At 37.6% G+C, this 26,848-nt stretch overlaps 1 protein-coding gene across 3 annotated transcripts in view; it reads right to left on the bottom strand.

The window, feature by feature from the left end:
• Positions 1 to 13,582: 13,582 nt before the first annotated feature.
• WRN (WRN RecQ like helicase) overlaps positions 13,583 to 26,848 on the bottom strand; it is a 150,873-nt gene continuing 137,607 nt past the window's right edge. For all 3 annotated transcript variants that reach the window (XM_040490190.1, XM_040490189.1, XM_040490191.1), the window contains exons 33-34: positions 18,764 to 18,960; positions 13,583 to 15,726 (exon numbers count right to left, since the gene is read on the bottom strand). In XM_040490190.1, the coding sequence (XP_040346124.1) occupies positions 15,607 to 15,726; positions 18,764 to 18,960 (317 nt within the window). In that variant the 3' untranslated portion in view covers positions 13,583 to 15,606. The remainder of the gene's footprint in view (positions 15,727 to 18,763; positions 18,961 to 26,848) is intronic.

Here is a 26,848-nt window from a genome sequence, read left to right as displayed (position 1 = left end):
CAGTAATCCCACTTCTGGGTATTTAACTACAAAAAATGAAAACGGTATTTTGTATAGATATATTCAATCACTATGTTTATTATAGTATTATTTCCAATAGCCAAGTTATGGAAGCAACCTAAGTGTCCTCTGATAGATGAATGGATAAAAAAATGTTTTACACACACACACACACACACACACACACACACACACACACACACACAGAGAGGAATATTACTCAGCCAGAAAAAGAGAATGTGATCTTGCCATCCAACAACATGAATGTACCTACATGATACTATGTTAAGCAAAATAAGTCAGAGAATGACAAATACCATATGATTTCACTTAAATGTAGAATCTAAAAAACAAACCAACTAACAAACAAGAAAAATAGAATAGACTCATAAATACAAAAACAAACTGGTGGTTGACAGAGGTGGGGAGAGGATGGGCAAAGTAAGTGCAGAGCATTAAGAAGTACAAACTTCCAGTTATAAAATAAGTAAGTCATGGGGTGCCTGGGTGGCTCAGTAGGTTAAGTGGCTGACTTCAGCTCAGGTCATGATCTCACAGCTCGTGAGTTCAAGTTCCACATTGGGCTCTCTGCTGTCAGCGCAAAGCCTGCTTCAGATCCTTTGTCAACCCCTCTCTCTGACCCTCCCCGGCTCATGCTTGCTCTCTCTCAAAAATAAACATTTTTTAAAAATTAAAAAAAAAATAAGGATGAGGATGAAAAGTACAGCTTAGGGAATATAGTCAATAATACTGTAATACTTTTTTATGGTGACACATGGTAACTACACTTATCATGGTGAGCATTCCATCATATATATCATTGTTGAATCACTATGTTGTACACCTGAAAACAATATAATACTGTGTGTCAACTATACTTCAATTAAAAAAAAGTAAATAGAGAGATGCTCCATGTTCGTGGATAGAGAGACTCAATATTATCAAAATGTCAATTCTTCCCAACTTGATCTATGGATTCAATGCAATCCCAATCAATATCCTGGAAAGTTACTGTGTTAATATTGACACACTGATTCTAAATTTTGCATGGAGAGGCAAAAGACACAGATTAGCCAATACAATATTGAAAGAGAAGAACAAAGTTGGAGTACCTATGCTACCTGACTTCCAAGACTTACTATAAAGCTTCAGGACAACTCAACACCATATCAAGACAAATCAATCAAGACAGTATAGTACTGGTGAAATAATAGGCAAATATATCAGTGCAGCAGAACACAGAGCCCAAAAAATAGACCCAAATAAATATAGTCAACTTATCTTTGACAAAGGAGCAGAGGCAATACAATGGAGAAAAGATCATTTTTTCAACAAATAGCGCTGGAACAACTGGACACCTACATGAAAATAAATGAATCAAGACACAGACTTTACACCCTTCACAAAATTAACCCCAAATGGATTATAAGCCTAAATGTAAAACACAAAACTATAAAACTCCTAGAAGGTAACATGGAAGAAAATCAAGGTAACTTTGGGTTTGATGATGACATTTTAGATATAACACCAAAGCTGCAATCCCCCCCAAAAAAATTACTGCTCTGTGAAAGACATAGTCTAGAGAATGAGAAGATACACCCCACACTTAGAGAAATATTTGGTAAAGATATCTGATAAGGGACTATTATCCAAAATATACACAGACTCTTAAAACCCAATAATATGATCGTGAACAATCCAATTTAAAAAAGAGGGCAGAGGGCATCTTTTCGGATGAGCACTGGGTGTTGTATGGAAACTAGTTTGACAATAAATTTCACATAATAAAAAATAAAAAAAAAATCTTAAAAACAAACAAAAAGAAAAGAGGGCAAAGGTCTGCAAGAAAACTCACCAAAGAAGATGTGCAACCTATTTGTTTACTTTATTGTACCTATCAAAATTATGTATATATTTGTTTTTTGGGAGCTGAATTTTGCATACCACTAAATTCCCAGTACCTGCTGCACTCCAACAATATATTCAATAAATACCTACTGAACAAATACATGATTGAATGAGTGATGAACAAACATAACAGAGATAAAAATGGATAACTTCAGTTGGGAATCAAGGAAAAGGTGAAAAGGGCAAAGGAGAGAAAGGAAAGGTAAAAGGAAAAGAGAAGGGAAATGAAAACAAAAAAGGAAGAAATACATGTAAAATCAAACCCAGAAATTTTTGTTTAAAGTTGATTTGGCTCAGGGTTTAAGAAATTCTTAGGAAGGTGCAATTCAATTCATTATTCAAGAAATTGACCTGGGGCCTCCTGGGTGGCTCAGTCAGTTGGGCAACTGACTTCAGCTCAGGTCATGATCTCACGGTTTGTGGGTTCGAGCCCCATGTCAGGCTCTGTGCTGACATCTCAGAGCCTGGAGCCTGCTTCAGATTCTGTGTCCCTCTCTATCTGCCCCTCCCCACCAATGCTCTCTCTCTCTCTCTCAAAAATAAATAAACATTAAAAAAAAAAAAAAGGAATTAACCTGGCTGGTTCAAGTTTGGCATTCATGATTGGTTCATTTTGTCTCAGGAGTTTGATGTAAAGGAAATTTTATAGTCTTGTAAGTGAACACACATCCACATCAATATGCACATCCACATCCATGTAGTAGCACCGGATCACAGAAAAAAAAAAAGATAAAGATGACTCAACTTCTATTTCTCATCCTAGATATTTATCTGGCTTAAGAAAATGCTTATTAAGCTAGTGGCTCCTTAACATATCTAGGGAATTTTGTCACAAAAAGTCAAGCTTAGAGCTATCGGAATTAAACAAGTTCTCCCCAATTAGAGGAATTGAACTTTTGGAAGCAAGCTAATTGGTAGGTTCTGAAATCACATAGCTTTAAAACTGCAAGACAATTTTCTTTATTATGCTATATTGAATTAGCACACTCTTGAGAAATTAGTTACCTTTTTTATATTATCAAAGCCAGGTAGCACATTATTTTATTTATAAATCAATATCTTGGCTCACTTGACAGAATTCTGAGCAGACTGATTGACGGATCAGCAGTCTGGGATCCTGGCTTATGAGCTGGAGAGGAGACCTGTCACAGTAAGAGTGGGATTAATTAGTAAGGCTACAATAATCTGATCATGACATTTTTGAAGGGCAGAGTTCATCTCATTAATTAGAAAATTACAGTGGAAACTCGGGGCATTTCTGGGAATTGATGGTCATCTGAGAAAACTAAGAACTTCAGATTTTGTTTATTCTCGTTATGCCTAACCCATTAACCAGCCATCAGCTGCTTGTTTATCCCCTTGGAACTCCATTTTGCCGATCTTGCTCTATCGTTGGCTTTACTTCTCCAATCCTTCTCCACCATTGTTATCACAACCACCATAATCTTGCCACTTAAAGTTAATTTAGAGGAGAGTTGTTGGGAGGAGGGTGAACAACTGACATCTAAGATACAGTGCATGGTGGAAGGAATTTGAAAAAGAAATGCAAAAAAGCCTTTCCATCTTCAGGAGACTATAAACAAAAGAATTTAATCATGTAATACCATTAGCTGATAAAGTAGACCTTGAAATGTGGTGAGGGCCACCTGAATGCCTCAGCACTCATGAAAAACAAGATTAGATCAATATACTTCAGCTCAATAGCAGGAACTAGCCTTCCTGATAGCAGAGCCAGGTCCTGATAATAAGAAAAATATTCTTTCCTTTTCTTTCTTTTTTTTTCTTGTCCTCATGTTGTACATTACATCCTCAAGACCTCTTTATTGCATAATTGGAAGTTTGTACCTTTTGGCCACTTTCACCCATCTCACCCATATTCTTTTATTTATATAGGATTAGACTGTGTTGTGTATTTTTTTAAAAGCCTTCTAGACAGTTGATTAGTTGATTGCCTAGCAGTTCCATTGATAGGAAAATTACAGTAGAATCGAACCATTGTTTCCCTTTCCACCTTCCCTGGACCCCAGCTCGTTTGCATTCTCCTGCCTGAAAACTTGTGCAGAGGCAAACAGCAATATCTTTTCTGTTTATTTAGATTCAAGTTAACATATAGTGTAGTATTGGTTTCAGGAGTAGAATTTAGTGATTTATCACTTACATATAACACCCAGCGTTCATCTCAACAAGCGCCCTCCTTAATGTCCATCACCCATCTAGCCCATCCCCCAACCCACCTCACCTCCTGGAACCCTGTGTTTATTCTCTGTATTTAAGAGTCTCTAGCGGAGCCTGGGTGGCTAGTCAGTTAAGCATCTGACTTTGGTCTAGATCATGATCTATCCCACTGTTCCACTGTTCGAGCCGTGTTGGGCTCTGTGCTGACAGTCAGAGCTTGGAGCCTGTTTCGGACTCTGTGTCTCCCTCCCTCTCTCTGCCCCACCCCCACTCAAGTTCTGTCTCTCTCTCAAAAATAAACATTAAAAAAAAAAATTAAGATCCAAAATCTATAAAGAGCTCACCAAACTCCACACCCAAAAAACAAATAACCCAGTGAAGAAATGGGCAGAACACATGAATAGACACTTCTCTAAAGAAGACATCCAGATGGCCAACAGGCACATGAAAAGATGCTCAACGTCGCTCCTCATCAGGGAACTACAAATCAAAACCACACTCAGATATCACCTCACGCCAGTCAGAGTGGCCAAAATGAACACATCAGGAGACTATAGATGCTGGAGAGGATGTGGAGAAACGGGAACCCTCTTGCACTGTTGGTGGGAATGCAAACTGGTGCAGCCACTCTGGAAAACAGTGTGGAGGTTCCTCAAAAAATTAAAAATAGACCTACCCTATGACCCACCAGTAGCACTGCTAGGAATTTACCCAAGGGATACAGGAGTGCTGATGCATAGGGGCACTTGTACCCCAATGTTTATAAGCAGCACTCTCAACAATAGCCAAATTATGGAAAGAGCCTAAATGTCCATCAACTGATGAATGGATAAAGAAATTGTGGTTTATATACACAATGGAGTACTACATGGCAAAGAGAAAGAATGAAATATGGCCCTTTATGCTAAGTGAAATAAGCCATACAGAGAAAGACAGATACCATATGGTTTCACTTTTAGGTGGATCCTGAGAAACTTAACAGAAACCCATGGGGGAGGGGAAGGAAAAAAAAAAAAAAGAGGTTAGAGTGGAAGAGAGCCAAAGAATAAGAGACTCTTAAAAAATGAGAACAACCGGGGGGTTGTTGGGGGGGGGGAGAGCGGGGAGGGTGGGTGATGGGTATTGAGGCGGGCACCTTTTGGGATGAGCACTAGGTGTTGAATGGAAACCAATTTGACAATAAACTTCATATATTGAAAAATAAAAAAAAAATAAAATAAAATAAAAATAAAAAATGGAAAAATAAATAAATAAAATAAAATAAAATAAATGATGTGAACATATCGAAATGTCAAAACCTATTTCAAACTGAGCCAAAAAGCAAACCCCTGATTGCAACTACGGTGAACTCTGGGTGGGCAGATCATAAGAATTTATTTTTCTAATTGTGTTTCTATTTTTTCTGATGAACATATACTCTATTTGCAACTTTGTTTTTAACAAAATGTTAGTGCCAAGTTGCAAAAGGCCTTGATTTTAGGCTGAGAGGTTCTGAGAGCCCTAAAAATGCAGACAGGGCATCTTCAAGTGTCAAGGAGCTTACTCCTGGCTGATTCTCTTCCATTCCCCTTTCCGTTGCTCTGGATGAGCTCAGCATCTCCCAACGGAAGTCTGAAAAGGGAAGACATAGGTTGAGGCTAGAATTCCCACACTGGGGACTCCACAGAATGAGTGTGTGAAGGGAAAACATTGCTCAGAGAAAGACTGTGTGATAGTCAGGTTTTCAAGATGAATTTGAACAACTGAGGAGCTCAAGTGATAGGACAGCCATGACAAAATACCACAGACTGGGTGGCTTCGACAACAGAAATTTATTTTCTCACAGTTCTGGAGGCTGACCCAGGGGTCAGCAAGCAGGGTTGATATCTTCTGCAGCCTCTCCCCTTGGCTTGTAGGCTGTCTTCTCCCTGTGTCCTCATATGGTCTTCCCTCTCTGGGGGTGTCCTTGCCCAAATCTCCTCTTCTCAGAAGGACACCAGTCATATTGGATTAGCATGTTCCCTCCCCATCTCCAAATGTCCTCAGTTTAATTACCCCTTGAAAGACTCGACCTCCAAATATAGTCACAGTCTGAGGGATTCAACATACAAATTTGGGGGGAACACAACTCATTCCGTAACAAGATAATCCTGAGACTGCAGTTATCACAGCTGGGGATGGGTGGCCTGATGGCAGGTCTCATCCAGGATGATAAACAGTACAGTACTTACCCTAGGCTTCCGAGATGCTCTCTACAGGAGTGCTATTATTCTATCTTCAAGACACTTAGAATCTAGGTTTGGAGACTAGACATAATCATCACATTTGTCAAATGAGGACTAAGCATCGTTCTCATTCTATAAGGCTGTGGGATTCTCTACATTGGGATGGTGTGGTAGATGAGAAGAAAGTTTAAGAAGCCCTTTTCTGGACTGTGAGGAGCCACAAAAATTTCTAAATACATATCAGTGGAAAATTTCCAGTTGAGAACAGTAAAGCCTATTATGTCCTGTGCATAGGAACTGATGAACAGGCTTAATTCAAATGCCTGCTGCTCTGTAAATGAATGAACAGACTCCAGCTTCTCTGTGACTCATAGAAACTGGCCCAGAGTAAACACCTCTTCCTTTCCGTCTTGACACAGTAGCCATGAACCTTCGGCCAAAACCAATAACAAACGATCCGCCCCCCTCCCCCGGCCGTGTACCATAAACCTGAAATTACCTAAATTCACCAGTAGGTGGTGCTCTTTCACCAGCTAGGTAAATATTCCTTCCGTCACTCCCAGCGTGAAAATGAGCCACAGGAGAAAAAGAAAGAAATAAACTGATGATTGATTCTTGGTGGATGCTTAAAACTGTATGAAATTCAAGTGAGTCAATAAACGTACTAAACTGCCCCATTAGGATCTAAGTCAAAGAGGGTCTGGGCGGCTTATCAAGTCCCATATCTTCTCTAAGGCTTACAGAGTTCCAGCAGATGCCTTTTTCTCCCTCTTTGTTTCTGTCTTGCACTGTCAGCACTCCCAAGCTTAAATATCCCTACCCTTAATCAGCTACAATGAACCCAGAGGAAATTAAAAATAATTTCTATTCAAAAATGTTAAGGCTATGTCTTCACAGAATACCAATTCATGAACCAGAATATCTCATCAACTTCCAAATATTTTATTATTCCAGTTATTTTCTTAAAAGCTTCTGGAATGCCCATCCCTTTGTATCCTTTGTTAAATGAAAAGTAACAATTACTTTAGTACATCAGGAAATCTACCTGGCGCCTTTCTTTAAATACCAAAATTACCCAACTCCCTTCTCTTTGACTGAACCACTAGGCAATCTTCTGATTATAATGTGGCTTTCCCATAGCTTTTCTATAGGCAAAGGATGAGATAGCTAACGTTCATTATTCCCACAGTGCTAAGAACTATGCTAAATGCTGTACTTTGTGTAATTCTCCAACTAAGACTGCTTCCTCTTCTTTAAAATGCTATTAATAAATGAAGCTTACAGAGGATTGATTTGCTCAAGGTCACAGCAAAAGTTGCCAAATCCATGCTAATTCCAGAGTTCACATCTCAGCAAGGTCTTCTCTGACCCAGACTGAAACACTCCCTACTGTCTTCCCTGCGTTGTCCTCCTATGGCTTATCACCATGTAATGTTTACCATGAAACATGTTTTGTTTTGCCATTGTTGTATCCCTAGCACCTAGGACAGTGCCAGGCACACAGCCGGTACTCCACATAATTTGTTGAATATTTAGTTCCATCTCTGTCAACTTGAACGAGAGCCTGAATCTACTCTTGAAAGAAGGATCCATTTTTGGGTGTGGACACCCCAAATTTCTGAGCAAGAACAATAAGGGGCACACACTGGACCACAGTGATTTCACCAAGTAGTGCCCAAGTAACGTCTAGGGAGATAGATTGCCTCCTCAGGATACCCAGGACAAAGTCTGCCTTTTCCCTTAGAAATTTCTACAGCTCCAACTGGGTGAATACCAACTATGTATGCCAACCATTGTCAAATGGTCTGCATGAATTGAGTTTAATCCCAGCAACCTCTCTTCGTGTTACAAATTGTCTGAGTCTCAGAATGTCTATTTGTCCAAAGTCACATAGCTAGTAAAACGGCTAGTAAAAACAGACTTCATTGAACATATGCTGACCTACTAAAGTCCAGAGGAAGTTATAAAGGGAAACCGTGCTATTTGTGTACAAAGAATCCACTCATGGACAAAGCTCACTCTTCCTGCCCTTGGCTCTTTTCTTCACCACAAAGAACTCCTGTGCATACATGTGAACACTCAGCCTAGACATCCAAGCCTTGCCCATAACCCCTGCAAATAGCCATTTCTAACCACCCTTCATGATGAGAAATGAGCACACCAAAGAGTTAAACCAAGGTCAGAGGCTCCTAGGGACTCAGAAATGTTTAGGCCAGGCACTCTTGGGTCCTATGTACTGGGAACATGGTCTAGAAAGGGGGGCAGGTATGGGCTTCTTCAAGGGAGGATGACCCCTGACCCTAAGGATTCCTCACCTCTTGGAAAAGCAGGGGATGTTCTCTCACTAAGGCTCTGCTGCCTAGAAGTCTCAAAGGAGGTAGGTCATCAGATACCTGTCAAAGCAATAGGATAGGCCCCTGACCCTCTCAATCTCATGGAGTTCTTCTACCTGGAGAATGAAAAGAATTTGATCTGTTCTTTTGGAATCCAAAAGGTCTGACACATCCCAGAAAACCTAGACCAACCTTCCCCTGCATGTCCAGGCATCTCTTTGGTATCCTTCACATTCCTACCTTTGACCTAGCTTTCCCCACTTCCAGGTGTTGGTCTCACCAGCAAGAGTCAGCACTCTGAGACCCTGCTCACCTGCCAGTCCTAGCCAGCAAGACAGGCAGGTGGAAGTTAAAACAGGGACCAGGTGGAAGCAAACCTATTGTTGTGCCATCATCCTGGGATGCCCTCCTACCTTAGCTTTAATTTAAAAAGCAATATAGATTTATTTTTTAAATTTCTTTTTTAGATTTATTTTGAGAGACAGAGACAGAGACAGAGCAAGTGGTGGAGGGGTAGAGATGAGAGACAGAATCCCAAGTAGGCTCCGCACGGTCAGTGCAGAGCCCAGCGTAGGGCTTGAACTCACAGACTGTGACATCATGACCTGAGCCGAGATCAAGAGTCAGACACAATCAACTGAGCCACCCAGGCACCCCAATATAGATCTAAGAGATTATAACAATGTAAATATCTGGCCCTTCCACCTTCTCCTTCTACTCCCCCAATATAAGAAATGTCATTAACCATTAGGAGTGTTTGAGTCCACTTCTTTGCCCTCCTACAGCCATATTACGGGCAGATATATGTATAAACATAAACCTCTACTTTTTGCAACTCCTACCAAGTGTCAAATACCCCTTAGTCCCACTGGGTAGTTGCTCCTTTTATATCTCAGCTTAATTTCCATCTCTTTGGGATATTGGAACAGTCTCAATTCAGTTTTCCATCTTCAATCGCACATCTGACTCAAATTCCTCTTACCTCCACCCCAACCCCAGTTCATGCTAGACTGATGGCTGTAGCTATCTCCTCTATGTCACCTCCCCCTTCCATGCACTAACCCTTTGAACTTAGGGTTGGGAAGAGGAGGAGGAAGAAAATCTGATGACTGACTAGCAGAATTGCTTATTCCCTTTTGGTTGCTTCTGTGGCTAATTGACTGGCAGATGCTCAATCTGTTGGCAGATATCCAAATGCCAGCTCTCTAGGGGTGCATTAGTTGGTCCTTCTGCAGGTCTGGTTGGGGGGGAAGGATTACCTTTCTCCAACCTCCTGCCAAGTGTGTTCTTGCTGCTGGGATTCCCATACCCCATAGGTGACCCTCTTCTGAGGGTACTCTCAGAATGGCCTTTAAACTTGGCTCCTTCCAGGAAGTCCACTCACTCAACCCACAGAAAATTAGCACATCCGTGCTGTGCCACATGGTGATGAGCAAGCTGGCCCCTTGGCATCTGCAGTCATAATCCTGCTCTATCAAGTGCCAGGAGCAACGGGTATTCTGCTGAAGCAGCTCAGAGGCTTTTAGAGAGATCACACTCCTTAATCTAGTGCACTGTTCCAACACCTTCAGTCTTCTAGGAATAAGGATGGAAGGCTCAAGTGAAAAGCCTCCTTTCTGGTGTAAAGAGAAGACGAAAAGTTTGTTGCCCTCCACAAACTGCGTTCCCTTGTAAAAGTTCTCTCTCTCACCCAATACTCCTCTCCCACAGAGGGGATGATGGGGAAGAAGCAGGAATGCCACTTTGCTAAAAAGGTGCCATCATACACCTGCTAGAAACAGCCTGAATTTAAAATTTTTATCAACTTTAAGTTCAGTCAAAATTTAAAAGTAATAAGGAAAGTCCCACATGGCCCCTAACCCCACCTGATTACATATTCATACATATATTGTGATCTTTCTTTTCCCCACTCTCACATTCTGTTTACACAAATATGAGCAAATACATGATTCTAACTTCAGGTTGTACTGAAGGCTAACTGCCCAGGGTGTGGCCACGGCAAATGCTTAATGAATGATCAGCTTCATGATTCCTTTATATGGTCTCCTTTTTTTTTTTTCTTTCACATTGGTCATTGTTTTCTTGTATCTTATAGACTTCATGATGTAAATATCTTCTTCAAAATATCTTGCTTCCTGTAAGAAAATACTTTTGTGAGATGCTTTTTTGTTAATTCTTCACAGAGCATATCTTCTCGTCTCTTAAGCATGGGATCCATGTTGTGTTTCCTTCTTCTATTTGTTCCTTCCTTGTGAAGCCAGTCTATTATCTAGCATCCTATGAATGCCAACGTTTATTGAATGCAGAAGTATTGAATAACTGAGTACGCGCTTCTCATTAATCCTTTTAAATTGAGTTAGAAGATGAAGCTGGATGTAAGGCTGAAGTTTCATTAATTTTCTGAAAAATAATGAAAGCTCTGGGTTTAATGAATGGATACTAATATTAATATTAAGCCTAGTATTAACAGTAAGCATAATATTAGATCTTTTTTCTTCCTCCTACAAGTGTAATTTGTTAGTGATAGAATTTCATGCAGTAACAAATTTTTTAATTCTTATTAAATATTCCAATAATGTGTTAAACTTGGTATAATTTCAACTTTAAAAGAACAAGCATATGCTAATTTTTCAATGATACATTTTAAATTGAAGTCACAGGAATAAGCTGTTCCTCTAAAAGCTAAATTATCTCCAGCATTTCAAATGCTCACAATATCAAATATATACCTATTATTCCTTAATCCTAAAATATTATTACCAAAGGTTTAATTTATGTTCTACTTATTTTTAATCTTTTCCAAAGTTTAAATACATTTACCTAGTAAGGATGTATGTACTTTATCCCAAATGATCTTTGGATTGCCTTCCTAAGAAAAATTCATTATGTGGCACTTTCTCAGGTGGCCAAGACTCCTAAGTTTTCAGCTTCCATTAAGACTGCAGTGAACTCTCTTCAGTGTTTTTGTTGATTTTGCATTTCTTTGCTTCCCGTAAGACAGATAAACGTCTAGTCATCTCTAAAAAGACTTTAGAGGGCACCTGGGTGGATCAGTCGGTTAACCGTCCGACTTCAGTTCAGGTCATGAACTGAGCCCCTCATTGGGCTCTCTGCTGTCAGTGCACAGTCCACTTTGGGTCTTCTGTCTCCCTCTCTCTCTGCCCCTCCTCAGTTCCCCGCCTCTCTCAAAAATAAATAAACATTAAAAAAAAATGACTTTATAGCCATGCCACTGGATCTTTCATGTTCTTAGTTACTTCTATTACAACCTCTTTGGACAGGAAGAATCCTATATTCTTTTTTATTCTAACTATTCTATATTCTTTTCTTATTCTAACACAGGTTTTTTTTTTTTTAATAAATTCTAAATAAATGTCAGGGTGTTGTCTGACTCCATAATCAAAATTCCAAATGACAAACAACACAAAGAGATCCTAATGAATACTTTGTAGAGGAGATAGCATAAGACAAATACCCTAAAAGAAACCCCTTGTTTTTTTTAAGCTTTTATTTATTTATTTTGAGAGAGAGAGAGAGAGAAAGAGAGAGAGAGAGAGAGAGAGAGAGAGAGAGAGAGAGAGAGAGAGAGAATCCCAAGCAGGCTCCACACTGTCAGTGCAGAGCCTGATGCAGAGTTCAATCCTACAAATCGTGAGATCATGACCTGAGCTGAAATCAAGAGTTGAATGCTTAACTGACTGAGCTACCCACGTGCCCCCAGAAACCCTTTGTTTTTAAGAATGAACCTGAGGCCAGCTTGTGGCCCAAGAATTGCTGAAGAATGATGATACAACTGGGAGACTAAAGTCCAGTTCATCAGTTCTTAATCAGTTCTTACCATATTTCATTTCAAGAATGTTCAAGGCAGTGCATTAAAATAGGAGAGAAATTGGGTGTGATTTAATGTGCAACAATAGGAAATCAGCTAAATAATTCATAGTATGTGTATATAAGAAAATACTATGTCAGCGTATGTCTCAGACCTCCTTTATATTCTTAAAAATTACTGAGGACCCAAAAGTGTTTTTCTTAATGTTGGTTATATCTATCACTATTTACCATTTTAGAAATTAAAACTGAGAAGTTTTAAAGAAATGTTTATTAATTTTAAAAAAGCAGCAGTAAATCCATCACATGGTAACATAAATACATCTTTAAAAAATATCCCCCACAAAATAGTGAGAAGAATTGCATTGTCTGGCTTAACAGAGGTGTCTGGATTCTCAGATTTGCTTCTATATTCAGTCTGTTTCAATATGCATTCTTTTGGTTGATGTTTCTGAAGAAAAGTATGACATTAAACAGGCAAGTAGTTGCAAAAGGGGAGGAGTATTTTAATAGCTTTTCGAGATAATTATAGACACGCTTCTTTGGAACTATACCAAAGCTGGACACCTGTAGTTTTTTTTTTATTAAAAAAAATTTTTTTTTAATGTTTATTTATTTTTGAGACAGAGTGAGAGACAGAGTGTAAGAGGGGGAGGGGCAGACAGAGGGAAACACAGGATGAAGTGGGCTCCAGACTCTGAGCTGTCAGCACAGAGCCTGACGCAGGGCTCGAACTCATGAACTGTTGAGATCATGACCTGAGCCAAAGTCAGTCGCTTAACTGACTGAGCCACTCAGGTGTCCCGGACACCTGTAGTTTCTTAAAGATTGGGTGCAGTGCGTAATCTGAAACATTTATATCTGAAAGTATAAATGAACGTTTTCCTACTCTGCTACATTAAAATCCACTGGGCCATTGTGTGGTTTGAATGAATCATTTACCCCCCACGCATGATTTTATAAGATCATATATTAGTCATCCAGAAAATATTAATTCACTGAGTTATGCAGATCTTCTAAATGTTGACAAAACCATTGTACGATAACAAAAAATGTATTAATCACAGGATTAACATCTCATTAGAAAAGTCTTTATATTATGGGAAGCTTTCAAACTCCTGGTAGCAGACATAGGTTTTCCAAAACTATGAATTCCACCAGTAATCTCAAATTTTATCACTGGCAACAAATAACCATCAGTTTTCCTTGAAGTGATAGGGTGGCTTCATTCAGTTTTGAGAAAATGTTCACCAAACACCCAAGTCTGAATAACCAATCACAGTTTTGTCATTCTTTTCAGTAAAAATGGTATTCCATGGAAAAAAAGAACTAATTCAATTCACAATTCAAACAATTAAACAAGTGCTTTTTCTGGAGGGCACCATCACACATTGGTACAGAGCAAAGTGTGTTAAGGACTGAGAATTAGTAAAATCAATAATTTGGTGTCACTGCCGTGATCTGCACTGAAGCACCAGTGGTTTTACTCACGACTCAGCACATATCGCAACAGAGGACAAAAGGCAGATAATGTCTTGAGATGATGAAGATAGTTTTGTCTTTGCAGGTCCCCTGAAAGGGGCTCAAAGATTCCTAAAAGTCTGCAGACCACACACTTTCAGAAAGCCACAAAAAAAGGATCTGTGGAAAACAACTTAATGACATGAGAAAAAAAAATGTTCAGAGCATTTCAAGTGAAATATAAATTTGACTAATTCTACTTCTAGACATAATCTGAAATTTAAAAAAATGACAAAAATCACCGAGAGAAGTGATTATATAACTTTATAGTATATTCATCAGATATAATGGTATGTAGCTATAAAAAAATGAGACAGACCAATATATATACTCAAATGGAAAGTTCTTCATAACATATTAAGTGAAAAGAGTTTATTGCAGGAAATTGCATGTAGTGCACTCTGATTCATGTTGAAAAGCAAGAATGTGGGTGTAGATGTATATGTAAAGCATGTAAATGAATGAAGAATGATTAGAGAGCTATAGGTCACATTTAATAGGGTCTACCTTCTGGAAAGGGGCTGGTACTGACATGGTGAGAAATGGGATTACAGAGGACTTTGTGTTTTCACTTAAGTGTTTACAAAGTAAATACATTTGTGTATTATTCATATAACAAATAAAGTGAATATAAAGAGGTTTAGCAGGATACACAAAAGGGGTCAACTGATTACCTAATGGTAAAACCACCGGCGATTTTTATTTTTTTTTTTTCATTTCTCTGGATTTTCTACTTCTTCTGCAATATTTCTTCTTTATTAACAACAATTATCTTTAGTCACAGAAAAGTCAGTTAAAGGCCATATGGTGAACTGGTTAAAGTTATATTAACTATGGTTTATAAAACCCAGTGCCAGGGTATGGGTTTTGATACTAAAGTTGCACATACTACATAAAGAGGTATTAGAATCGAATCCAACATCCTCAAAAACTAAAGGTGCTCAAAGTAATTAAGCAAATAAAAGTTAAAAAAATATATATATATACATATATATATCTTTGTAACATTCAGTATGAAGGAATTTATTATTTGAAAAATAAAAAAAGTAGTATATAAAATCAAAGGGCACAGATGCCCAATGCAATTGGTCTCCTTTGTAATATTATTTTTCCCTACTTACATGGAATCCAAAATGCCTAATTTTCACTGGTCTGGTTTACTAATACCATTTATCAATGTATGTAAGAGTTTCTTCTAAAGATAGCAAGGACAATTGTAAAATAACTATGCTTCCTTAATTCACAAGAATGAATTTTGGTAATATATGAAGAATTTATATCACACACACAATCACCACACAACTACCAATCTGTTATTTATATCAAATCACCACTCCTTAAAATTTCCAAATATACTGTTGAAATAAAGAGATTAGAAAACTGAGCAGTAACAGAGTTTCTTAAAGCAATCTTAAAGGAAACTATTACTCTATTCTATGATGTACTCACTCAGGCTCTCAGAAGACTCAAGTAACTGTACAAGGAGATGCCAGCTGTTCAACAAATAGGTGAGTTTTACTTTAGAGATTAGAATAATTTTTAAACTGAAATGTTGGCCCCCGCTATTTTCAGAAATGAAACAAGATCCCCTCTTATAATACAGCAAGACACACATAATTCCTCTGGCAATCACCAATTTAACTAAAAAGACCTCTCTTTTTTGTTTTGGCCATTGATTGCTTGCTGGTCTCAGCTGAAGTCTCATTTTCTTTGGCAAACCACTCAGGTAATTTTCTCATTGAGGTTACAAGTGAAATCTATAGGAAAGAAAGAGAAAAAGACATATTTATAATATTGAAAATGTATGTCAGTTGTAAAAAGTAACATAGGTTACTGAATGAATATACACCCACCACCCTTCCCTTGCTGAGTAAAACAAAATAGTGAGAGCTACAGGATTTATTTCTGGATGAAAAGTAAATAAAGAAAACAGAGACAAAATCACTGTATCATCTCTTTAGGCAAATGCCTGCCATCTTGTTTTTTTATTCTTAGGCACTTAAGCATACACACACATTTGAGAAGGAAAGAACTGGGTATTATTTCAGATTTATGTCTCATGTATATTTGCTCTAGGTTGATCAACATGGTTAATTTAATGTTCAGAGGAAGGCATCTGCTTGGGCGTGTGTGCACATGTGTGCGCGCGCACGCACGCACACACACACACACACACACACACACACACACACACATACAGAATCACATTAAGCATTTGAAAAAATATATTTCTATGTCTCCAATGGCAGACTGACTACAGAGTGGTTTCAGCAACCACCGACACCTTGCAGACTTGCCAAAACGTAATAGGTACTCAAAAAACAGCCAGTGAATAAATGAAAACAATTTTTGTTTTTTGGCTCAAAGACTCTTTGGAGAATCTGCTAAAAACTGGAGATCCACTTCTAACAATTTTAGGGGATTTATTTGTACACCAAATGAAGCCTCAGAACCCTAAGTCAAAAAGTCCCTGAAAAAAAATTTTTAAGAACCCAAAGGCAGTGGCTGTGTCCTTATGATCTACACTTGAAAAAGATAAAACAATTTTAAGTTATGTCCCATAAGCCTAAAATGGTATTAATTAGTGTTATCTCAATTTGACCACAGAGCCTCACACTAACATGACAAAAAAATCAGTCTGACAGGAGTATACCTTGGAGTCTAGCAGAGTTGGTTTAGTTATTGAACTATGTGAAAGATTTATGATAAGGTGAGCTCATCTAAGGTATAATGTGTCTGTTACCTTAAGGTAAAAAGCATAATTTATTTAATTTCAAGAATGAAAACTCTACCTATATATTGTTCATCAATTACTTGTTATGTTTTATTATGTTTCAAAATGGTTTCAAAGGGATGCCTGGGTGGCTCAGTCAGTTAAGTGTCTGACTTCAGCTCAGGTCATCTCACAGCTTGTGAGTTCGAGCCCCACATCAGGCCTGGAGCCTGCTTCAGATTTGTGTCTAAAAACAGATTTGTGTGTGAATTTGTTTTCACATTATTATGTATTAGAAGACTCATAATCTTATGATGAAATAGACTAAGAGATACAACCCAGGTTAGCAGAAAAGATGAGTGTTCACATAGGAAATACGTGAAACCAGCTCTACAGTATTCAGGGTAGAATACTTTCTGTACTTGGGAGGAGGTTGAAAGAAAAATACTTTGGCTGGCTCACTCCTCTCTTAATCCACCTCCTAGCCCCAATAACCTTGTTCCTCTAAATGGGGGTGGGGGGAGAGGACTACATCCAGTAGGCTCAGCATGACTTCCACCCATTCACCCAGTCCCCCCAAATCTCCCCACTCTGTTGTCGGCATCTGATGCTATTTCGATAAGGGAAAAGCCAAATGCTAATATGTTATTAAATACAGTATTTCACATAAATGTGTACCGATAATCAGGAAAAAATAACAAGTTAGACCTTTTCCTTTACTGATAGGTAGAAGCTGGTAAAAATTTAAGGGTTTAGGGGTGCCTCGGTGGCTCAGTTGGTTAAGCGTCTTGGCTCAGGTGATGATCTTGACAGTGAGCTTGAGCTCAGTGGGCTTGAGCCATGCATCAGGCTCTGTGCTGACAGCTCAGAGCCTGGAGCCTGCTTCAGTTTCTGTGTCTCCCCCCCTCTCTCTGCACTTCTCCTGCTCATGCTCTGTCTCTCAAAAAGGAATAAATGTTAAAAAAAATTTTTTTTAATAAAATAAAATATAAAAATTAAGGTTTTAGGCACTTGGTATAGATTTCAGAAATAAAAGGCTGGGAAACAGAAGCCAAATTTCACTACCACCATCCCAACATATATTCTCTTTTATGTCCTTCTTATAGCTAGCTCAATTGTGTAAATAATGAAAAGAAGTCCAATTTAATCCAATTTCATTAGGTTATCTAGGACATGTCTAAATGCAAACCTAACTGAAGTACAGAATTTAAAAACACCAGTTCCTCTCATTTTTAAACTATTGAGAAAAGCAGTTTAACTGCTGGAAATCCCACAAGGACTACCTTAGAACTGAAATGGAATCCCTAATGCCCTACCATAAATATTAGCAACCACCTACTACTATGCTTTCTAGTTAATTATTAGTTTTCACAACTTTTATCATGTAGTCATATAATTTCAGCTACAAGATACTGAAGGTTAAATTTTCAAATTATTCAATCATTTAATAGAATCATTACCAAAGAACAGTCATCTCATCCAACATGCAGAGCAATAATTTCCAAAGCATTTAATTTTAATAAATATACCATCTAAAATAATACTAAACTCATGATCTTTCTCTGATCATGAAAAAAGTATGCTGGGATATACTCAGGACCATGTACAACAATTACTCCTGTGCCTGAAAGATTCAGTATAATAGGAACAAAGCATGATGAATGACAGAATGACAGACACACTGACTTTGGGGGGTATTTGTAATAAAATTTGTTTTCCTTTTCATTAACTACATAAACTGCCAAATGCTCAAAGCCAATATTAACTATGTCTATGAAAGAAAGAGAATTGTCAGGCTACATATAGCCAGGATGAGGGAGACGTAAAATTTAAGCTGATAATCCACACAAAAAGCTAAATAGATGGGCTACATGTCCCTTTTTCTGTCATTTAAAAAATCACTTTCCTCAAATAAGATTTATGGAAAACAAAAGAAATAAAGCACAGATTAAAAAGTAACCTTATATCAGAATTTATACATTTAAAAAATATAGCATTCTAGTATTAGAATATGCAAATTGAACCAACTGACACTGTATGAAAATTCTACATATAATTAACACCTTGGTATTAGCACCTACTTCTTCCTTGCTTCTCTTAGAACTTGAACAGCTCTCTTCAGAGTTGGGGAAACATCTCTTTCTGGTGGAATCACAGGAAAGCTGGTCTAACCGTCTGTTGTCACCATCTTTTTCCAGGATCTCAATTGCCATATGGATAAGGTATGTGTCAATGTTTTTAGGAACCAATGCTCTAATAAGTTTGATTTTATTTATATCTGTAAAGGATGAAAAAATAAGATTTAAAAATAAATTACACAGAACATTTTAGAAAGCTTTGAGCTGAAAATAGTGAAATATTTTGTAGAAAGCAGGGAGGAGGGTGTCCAAAGAAAATGTTCCTCTTTCAAATGCCTACAGCCCTACAAACAGAAATTAAGTAAAATGTGTCCTCCCCTCACCCGTGCACCACCTGCAATTAGCCCTTGCCTCCAAGACTCAAAGTCAGGTCAATGCCAGCGAATTCATATAAATTATGTTTCAAACTGCTTTTTGTGAGGTGCCCTGAGAAACCACTATCTACAGAACTGTTTCTAAAGGAATTATGCTTCAAATTCCAAATATCAATTACAATCATTTTTGAAAATGACTTATTCTTAAAATTTTTTTAATGTTTATTTTTTGAGAGAGAGAAAGAGTGCGAGTGGGGGAGGAGCAGAGAGAGAGGGAGACACAGAATCTGAAGCAGGCTCCAGGCTTTGAGCTGTCAGCACAAAGCCCAACACAAGGCTTGAACCCACGGACCATGAGATCATGACTTAAGCCAAAGTCGGACACTTAACCAACTGAGCCACCTAGGTGCCCCATGAAAATGACTTATTCTTAAGATAGAAGGTAATCACACTTGTAAATAAAATGCTAATAAAAAAAAGATCCTTTCAATAGATAGTGTAGCATAACAGAACACACTATTTAAAATGCATAGTAACTGAGTTTTCTGAGAAAGAAATAACAAGGAATTTTTAATTTGTAACTCAACAGAACTGATTCAACTGTGTGTTGTGTCTTCACACCTTTTACAAATTATTTAGCGATCTCCCACAGACCACTACTTATGTTTCAAACACTTCCAACATCACATTCATGTGAAATGTTCTAGGAGTAGCTTAAAACTAAGCAGCTTAGAATCTATTCACTCATCTTCATGTAATTATAAAACTAGTATAAAACATTTCTGACACCCAATTCAAATTCACAATGCCACCCTGAAAAGGCGGTCTTTCCATTATTCCACTTTTCAAGGTTTATATTCTCCTTTCAAAGATCTTATCTTGCTACTCTTGGACTTAAACAAACAAAAAAAAAAAAACAAAAAAACACTGCAGTTACAAAAAAACGCAACAGGAAGAGAAAAGGTTACACAGCTAATGGAAAACTAAGACCATGGGGTATCAATGATTTCGCCTCTATTCTTTCTAACTTTAAAGTTTTAAAATGTGAAACTGATTCTAATCAAAAACTTGGAAAGATAAGGGGTGCCTGGATGTCTCAGTCGGTTGAACGTCCAACTTTGGCTCCTTGGTCATGATCTCCTGGTTTGTGAGTTGGAGCCCCACGTCAAGCTCTGTGCTGACAGCTCAGAGCCTGAAGCCTGCTTCGGATTCTGTGTGTGTGTCTCTCTCTCTCTGTCCCTCCCCTACTCACACCCTCTCTCGCTCTTTCTCTTTCTCAAAAATAAATAAACATTAAAAAAAATTTTTTTTTAACTTGGAAACATAAGATTAACTCTAAATGTACTAAAATTAGCAATGTGACTGCCAAATCTATCAACCAACTAAAATTCTACTTGCCCTTTGGCCATTATACCATCCAAACACCACAGAAATTTGGCCCATTTTACTACTTCATTAATTTCTTAATGGCTGAGAAGTCTGTGTCTGAGCTCCCTTTCAGGTCTTCAGGTTTTCTTTCAAAAAAAAAAATTTTTTTTTTCCAATGAACATTACATTATGTTTATTTTTCCAGATTTCTAGATTCTTAGAAGTGGGATTGCTAGTTCAAAGGGTAAACACATTTATGTTTTCATACATATTGGCAAACTACCTCTATAACTGTGCTATCTCATACTATAAGCACTACCCACATGTAGCTACCTGAAATGTGGCTAGTGTGGCTAAGGAACTCAATACTTAATTTTAAGCAAACTTAATTTAAAATTAAATTTGAAAACTGAGGGGTGCCTGGGTGGCGCAGTCAGTTAAGCGTCCGACTTCAGCCAGGTCACGATCTCGCGGTCTGTGAGTTTGAGCCCCGCGTCGGGCTCTGGGCTGATGGCTCAGAGCCTGGAGCCTGCTTCCGATTCTGTGTCTCCCTCTCTCTCTGCCCCTCCCCCGTTCATGCTCTGTCTCTCTCTGTCCCAAAAATAAATAAACGTTGAAAAAAAATTTTTTTAATTTGAAAACTGACACTTGATTCACTTATCAGAAAAATTTTACATACGTTTGGAACACATTGAGTATCTTCATCTACTTTATTCAGCTGTCAATTTATGAAAGCTAAATACAGATCAAGTATTTTCGATTACAATTTACTATCAAAATTGACATATGCTGTAAATATAAAATGCATACACAATTTCAAAGGCATAGTACAAAAAATAAACAAAATATCTCAATAATTTTATATTGATTTTATGCTAAAATTGGTAACATTTTTAATACATTGAGTTAATTAAATTATATAATTAGGGGCGCCTGGGTGGCGCAGTCGGTTAAGCGTCCGACTTCAGCCAGGTCACGATCTCGCGGTCCGTGAGTTCGAGCCCCGTGTCGGGCTCTGGGCTGATGGCTCAGAGCCTGGAGCCTGTTTCCGATTCTGTGTCTCCCTCTCTCTCTGCCCCTCCCCCGTTCATGCTCTGTCTCTCTCTGTCCCAAAAATAAATAAACGTTGAAAAAAAAAAATTAAAAAAAAATAAATTATATAATTAGAATTAATACATCTGTTTATTTTTACTTTTCTATTTTATCTTTTGCTTTTTTAATGTGGCCACTAGAAAACTTAAAATTGCATATATGAATAATAATAGTATAGACTTGTTGAATCTCTATGCTGCACATCAGAAACTAATGTAACACTGTGTGTCAACTATACTTCAATTAAAAATTTTTTTTAATTAAAAAAATAAAATTGCATGTATGGCCCATATCATATTTCATTTTGGATAGTGCTGCCCTAGAAAAACCATACAAAATTTCCTGTACTCCAGCCAACTAACACGACTATATTATATTACATTTATTTTCTTCTATGGGTATTTAAGTCCTGGGTAATAAACTATACATCCTTAATTTCATCATACTGTAAATGTATATTATACAAGCGAATTCTTTGGAAACATAGTTCAATAACTTTGAATTATCATGGCATCATAGATTCAATGAATTATTTTGAAAGGAAAAATGAGATATTTTATTCCATTTGAAACAATGTGTTTCTGAAATTAGAATGTCTTCTTTTCATAAAAGTATGATGTGTAAACATTTGCTTATAGTTTTAAACCACTGTTAATGATTAATAAATGTATAAAGTTATTGTACTATAATTTGAATATAATTTTTAGATATAATTAGAAAATCCTTATATTCACATTACACATTTCTGTAAGTACCCTTAATATTTTTATCTTAACATTGATTTATTTTTGAGACAGAGAGAGACAGAGCATGAACAGGGGAGGGGCAGAGAGAGAGGGAGACACAGAATCTGAAGCAGGCTCCAGACTCTGAGCTGTCAGCACAGAGCCCGACGCGGGGCTCGAACTCACGGACCGTGAGATCATGACCTGAGCCGAAGTTGGACGCTTAACCGACTGCGCCACCCAGGCGCCCCAATATTTTTATCTTAAAGTCATCCTACAACACATACATGCAAATAAGGGCCATCTAGCATTAAAGATACATCTCCTGCCCTAGCTTTACAGTCAAGTAAGTGCTGAAAATTTCTACTGGAGAATAATGAACACTGGCTGCAAAACTTTAAAAGAGATCATATTACTCCTAGTTTTGTGGCAGGTCCCTTGGAAGCCACCCTTAATTTTCCAGTTACATGCACATAAACAATGGAAGAATGAGATTATTTAAATATTATCCAGACACCTCATTAAATGTCTTGCCTAATTTATTAAGTACAGTTACAATTTCAACTCCATAAAAAATCTTAAAATTACATAAACATGGATAAACTAAAACATTAAAAAGTTTTAAAACTTCTGTAAATATTAAATAACAAGGACAAAACCTACTTAGCAAATAAGACAGCATGAAAATAATACATGTGATTTCTCAATTCACAAATACTCTGTTTTCAGGTATAAGATTAGGCCATAATAAAATAATAGAAAATTCTCAATTCAGTATTTTGCAGAATTTAAATGCCAATCAAACCTGTTCACTAAAACACCAAATTATATAATATGGCTACAGTTAAATAAAACATGAAAATAATGCATCTGAGTCATTAATGTAGTACGTACATCTTCATTTCTTACTACAATTTATAATTCAAAAATGTCTTCTCTGACTAGAGAATAGTATTTCTCTTATCAAGTATCAAGGAAAAACAAAAATTCAAAAGTAAAATTTCACATTTCAATAAGTGTTATCTTATACACTATAAATATACAATCAAAGAAATAAAATTTAGAGCTCATAGTTCTCAAAATCTAACTTTCTCAATTTTGGCTTTGGAAGTAAACTACAATAATATATTTTTTCACATTATATGTATAACCTACATAGAGTATATAGGCAGAAAGATGAATTAAATGTTTAATAAGTAGATTTCAAAGTTTTCTTTATGTAGAATTTCAATTTAGTATGAATCTCTAAATGAAAATTTATTTGCTATATTCAGTATATAGTGGTAAAGACAAATTTTTTTGTTGTTGTTGTTATCTATTTTGAGAGAGAGAGAAAGATCATGTGCATATACAAGCAGGGGAGGGGGAGAGAGAGCGAGAGAGAGGGAGAGAAAGAATCCCAAGCAGGTTCCACTCTGTCAGCATAGAGCTGGACACTGGGCTGGATCCCACAAACCGCAAGATGATAACTTGAGCTGAAATCAAGAGCTGGACACTCAACTGCTGAGCCAGCCAGGAGCCCCAAGACAAATGTTTTTTGTTTTGTTTTGTTTTTTAATTTTTAAAATATTTTTTTATTTTTGAGAGAGAGAGAGAGACAGACAGACAGACAGAGCATGAGTGGGGTAGAGGCAGAGAGAGAGGGACACACAAAATCTGAAGTAGGCTCCAGGCTCTGAGCTGTCAGCACAGAGCCTGGTGTGGGGCTCGAATTCACGGACTGTGAGATCATGACCTGAGCTGAAGTTGGACGCTTAACCAACTGAGCCACCCAGGCGCCCCTTAATATTTCTTAATTTAAAAAGTTGTCTGACATCAGAAATGAAAATTGCTAAACTCAGAATGTAGAGGAGACTAGAGAATATTTAAAGATACTAGACATATAAATATGTTAACCTGATTATATGTAAGTATATTTATTTTACCCATCAATGAGAGGTTTATAAACCCAAATCTTACACCAGGATTAGAAACTGCATATTTCTTTCTTTAAATAGTTGGCAGTACGCTTAAACATCGTATAGTAAAAAGAAAAACTTGCTCAGTCATTAACCTTGACATGATATGAAAACAATCTGCAACTCTCTAGGCCTCAAATTCCTATCTCTGAAACAGGGCTGGATTAGCACAGTGAAAATTTAATGATTTCCAATTTCCTTTCCAGGTCTAAAAAATCCTGTAATTTTACAACTATATGATTTGTAAAGCAAATTAGGAACACCTGGATTCTTTACCATAGCCAAATAAAATAGATGTTGTCAATAATTGGCTAAATACTAGAATGTTAAATCCTTCCCTACCATTTCCCTCTGCCAATAATGAATCGAAATTAGAACATCTATTTTATGTCATTCAAGAATATCTGCCCAAGGGACACCTGGGTGGCTCAGTCGGTTAAGCATTCCACTCTTGGTCTCGGCTCAGGTCATTATCTCTCAGTTTATGGGTTTGAGCACCTCTGCACAGCGATGCCAGTGCATCTGGCTACCGCTTCGGTCATGATCTTGCGGTTCATGAGTTTGAGCCCCCCATTGGGCTCTGTGCTGACAGCTCTGAGCCTGGAGCATGCTTCGGATTCTGTGTCTCCGTCTCTCCCTCCCCTGCTTGCTCTCTCTCTCTCTCTCTCTCTCTCTCTCTCTCTCACACACACACACACACACACACACACAAAATTTAAAAAAAAATTAAAAAAAAATTTTAAGATGAGGAAAACTGGGGCTTGGGGAGATTGGGTAATTTGCCCAGGGTCACATAGCTGTGAAATGGTAAGCCTACACTGAAACAGGTCAGCAGTCACCAGAGACTTTGCTCTCACTGACCAGGCTGACACATTCGTCAGTCTTCAGGATTTAAGGAAGGTAGCCAATGATACCAAACACGATGGTCAACAAGAAGCAAAAAAACAAAAAGGAAAAAGGAAAAAAACTGCACAAACTCTCAGAGAATACCACCTACTACCCAACAGCCTCATCAAAAGACAAACATTTCTTTAAGTCCTGAGAGATTATACATGCACAAAGGAAAAAAATAATTCCACAAGTATTAAAATCAAGAAGGCATCAGAGTCTTTGACTTCCTTTACAATACTATTTTACTTTGCATTGGAGAAAGAGAGGTTTGATATAATCATGGTTCTAACCCTACAAAGTAATTACGGTTTTCCTTCCTCTACCTTAATTTCAAGGTAGGTGGCTGCTGGAGTTGGAACAATGGGAATGTGACCAGGACAGCTGCCTAGCTTTCTCATAAGATGATTCACAGCTAAGTAAGCTTGGATGTTTTATCACAGTCTGTGATACAGCACTCAGGTTTTCAGATTTAGAGACCTACTTTAACCTTAACAGATCCACATTAGCCATGCTCACGAGCTGTCAATTCCCTGATTTACAATTATGAATTCACAATTATCACACAGATAAGTATCCAGATTAGCAAGACTAGTGCATACTTTCCCTACAGACAGATCTACTTGAGAACTCAAATTATAACCAGAAGGCAAGGAAGTGATATAGAAGCAGAATTAGTTGCTGAAATGTCTTCCTCAAATACTCAAATAAGATCTTGGGATAACTAATCAATAGGCCCTTAATATGCTTGAAGTCTCATTGGCCAGGATCAGAACTTGAATGTTTGTTTTTTTGAAATAGTTGGCAGTACAACTTTCATATGGTATAATTAAAACAAATATTTTAGGGGTGCCTGACTCGATTGAGAGAGCATGTGATTCTTTATCTCAGGGTCGTGAGTTTGAGCCCCACACTGGGCACAGATATTATCCAAAGGAAAGAAAGAAATGTAAATAAATAAATAAATAAATAATCAATCTTTTAAGGTAAAAAGAAAGAAAAATTTTAGTTCTCTGGGAATAATTTAGATGACTACTACCCACACTTGCCTCTTTGTCTTTGTCTTCCCCCTCTGCCTCCATAGTTGATCAATGGAAGCGATGAAGGTGTCCTTTCTTTAGGCCTTCAGTCAAGCTTTCCTCAAACGTAGAATTATTGCTGCCTTTTAAGGTGACTTTAATATCTTTGTTCTAACCAATTTAATATAGTATTGACTGTGCTTTCAGAAGGTGATCTTATTTCCCTTATTTCCAAATTTTGGGGGGGAACTGCCTAGTTGTTCCCAAGTGGTAATGAATCTGAGTTAATAAAAACTTAAGTATTTGCATCGCGGTTTTGGAGATAAGGCTTTTTGTACGTCTACTGCTCTGCCCTAAGAATGTGGAAATATTTATCGGATTTATTGAATTCTAACATGCCCAGGTTGCACATGTAGGGAGAAAAATCTTCTGAGGTAGCTCATCTTTAATTCTGTAAAAAACAGATAATTTTTAAGTTTCTGCAGGGCAAGAAACTTGGTCTCAGCACGGCTGAGGTTCTGCAGCAAAGTGACAAGAGGACACCATTCTACGTGGGGTCCTAGGGACCTGGGACCAGCCCTTCAACATCACACTGACTGAGACCACTGATTGTACTGAATAAGAATTGTAGAATAAGGCTACTTCAGTGAAACAAATGACAAGG

This window comes from Herpailurus yagouaroundi, unplaced genomic scaffold, assembly GCF_014898765.1.
Source record: "Herpailurus yagouaroundi ecotype Mexico unplaced genomic scaffold, PumYag 181, whole genome shotgun sequence".
In the NCBI taxonomy this organism is placed as follows: Eukaryota; Metazoa; Chordata; class Mammalia; order Carnivora; family Felidae; genus Herpailurus; species Herpailurus yagouaroundi.
Note: the sequence above shows the minus strand (reverse complement) of the source record. Positions and strands in the feature narration are given on the sequence as shown.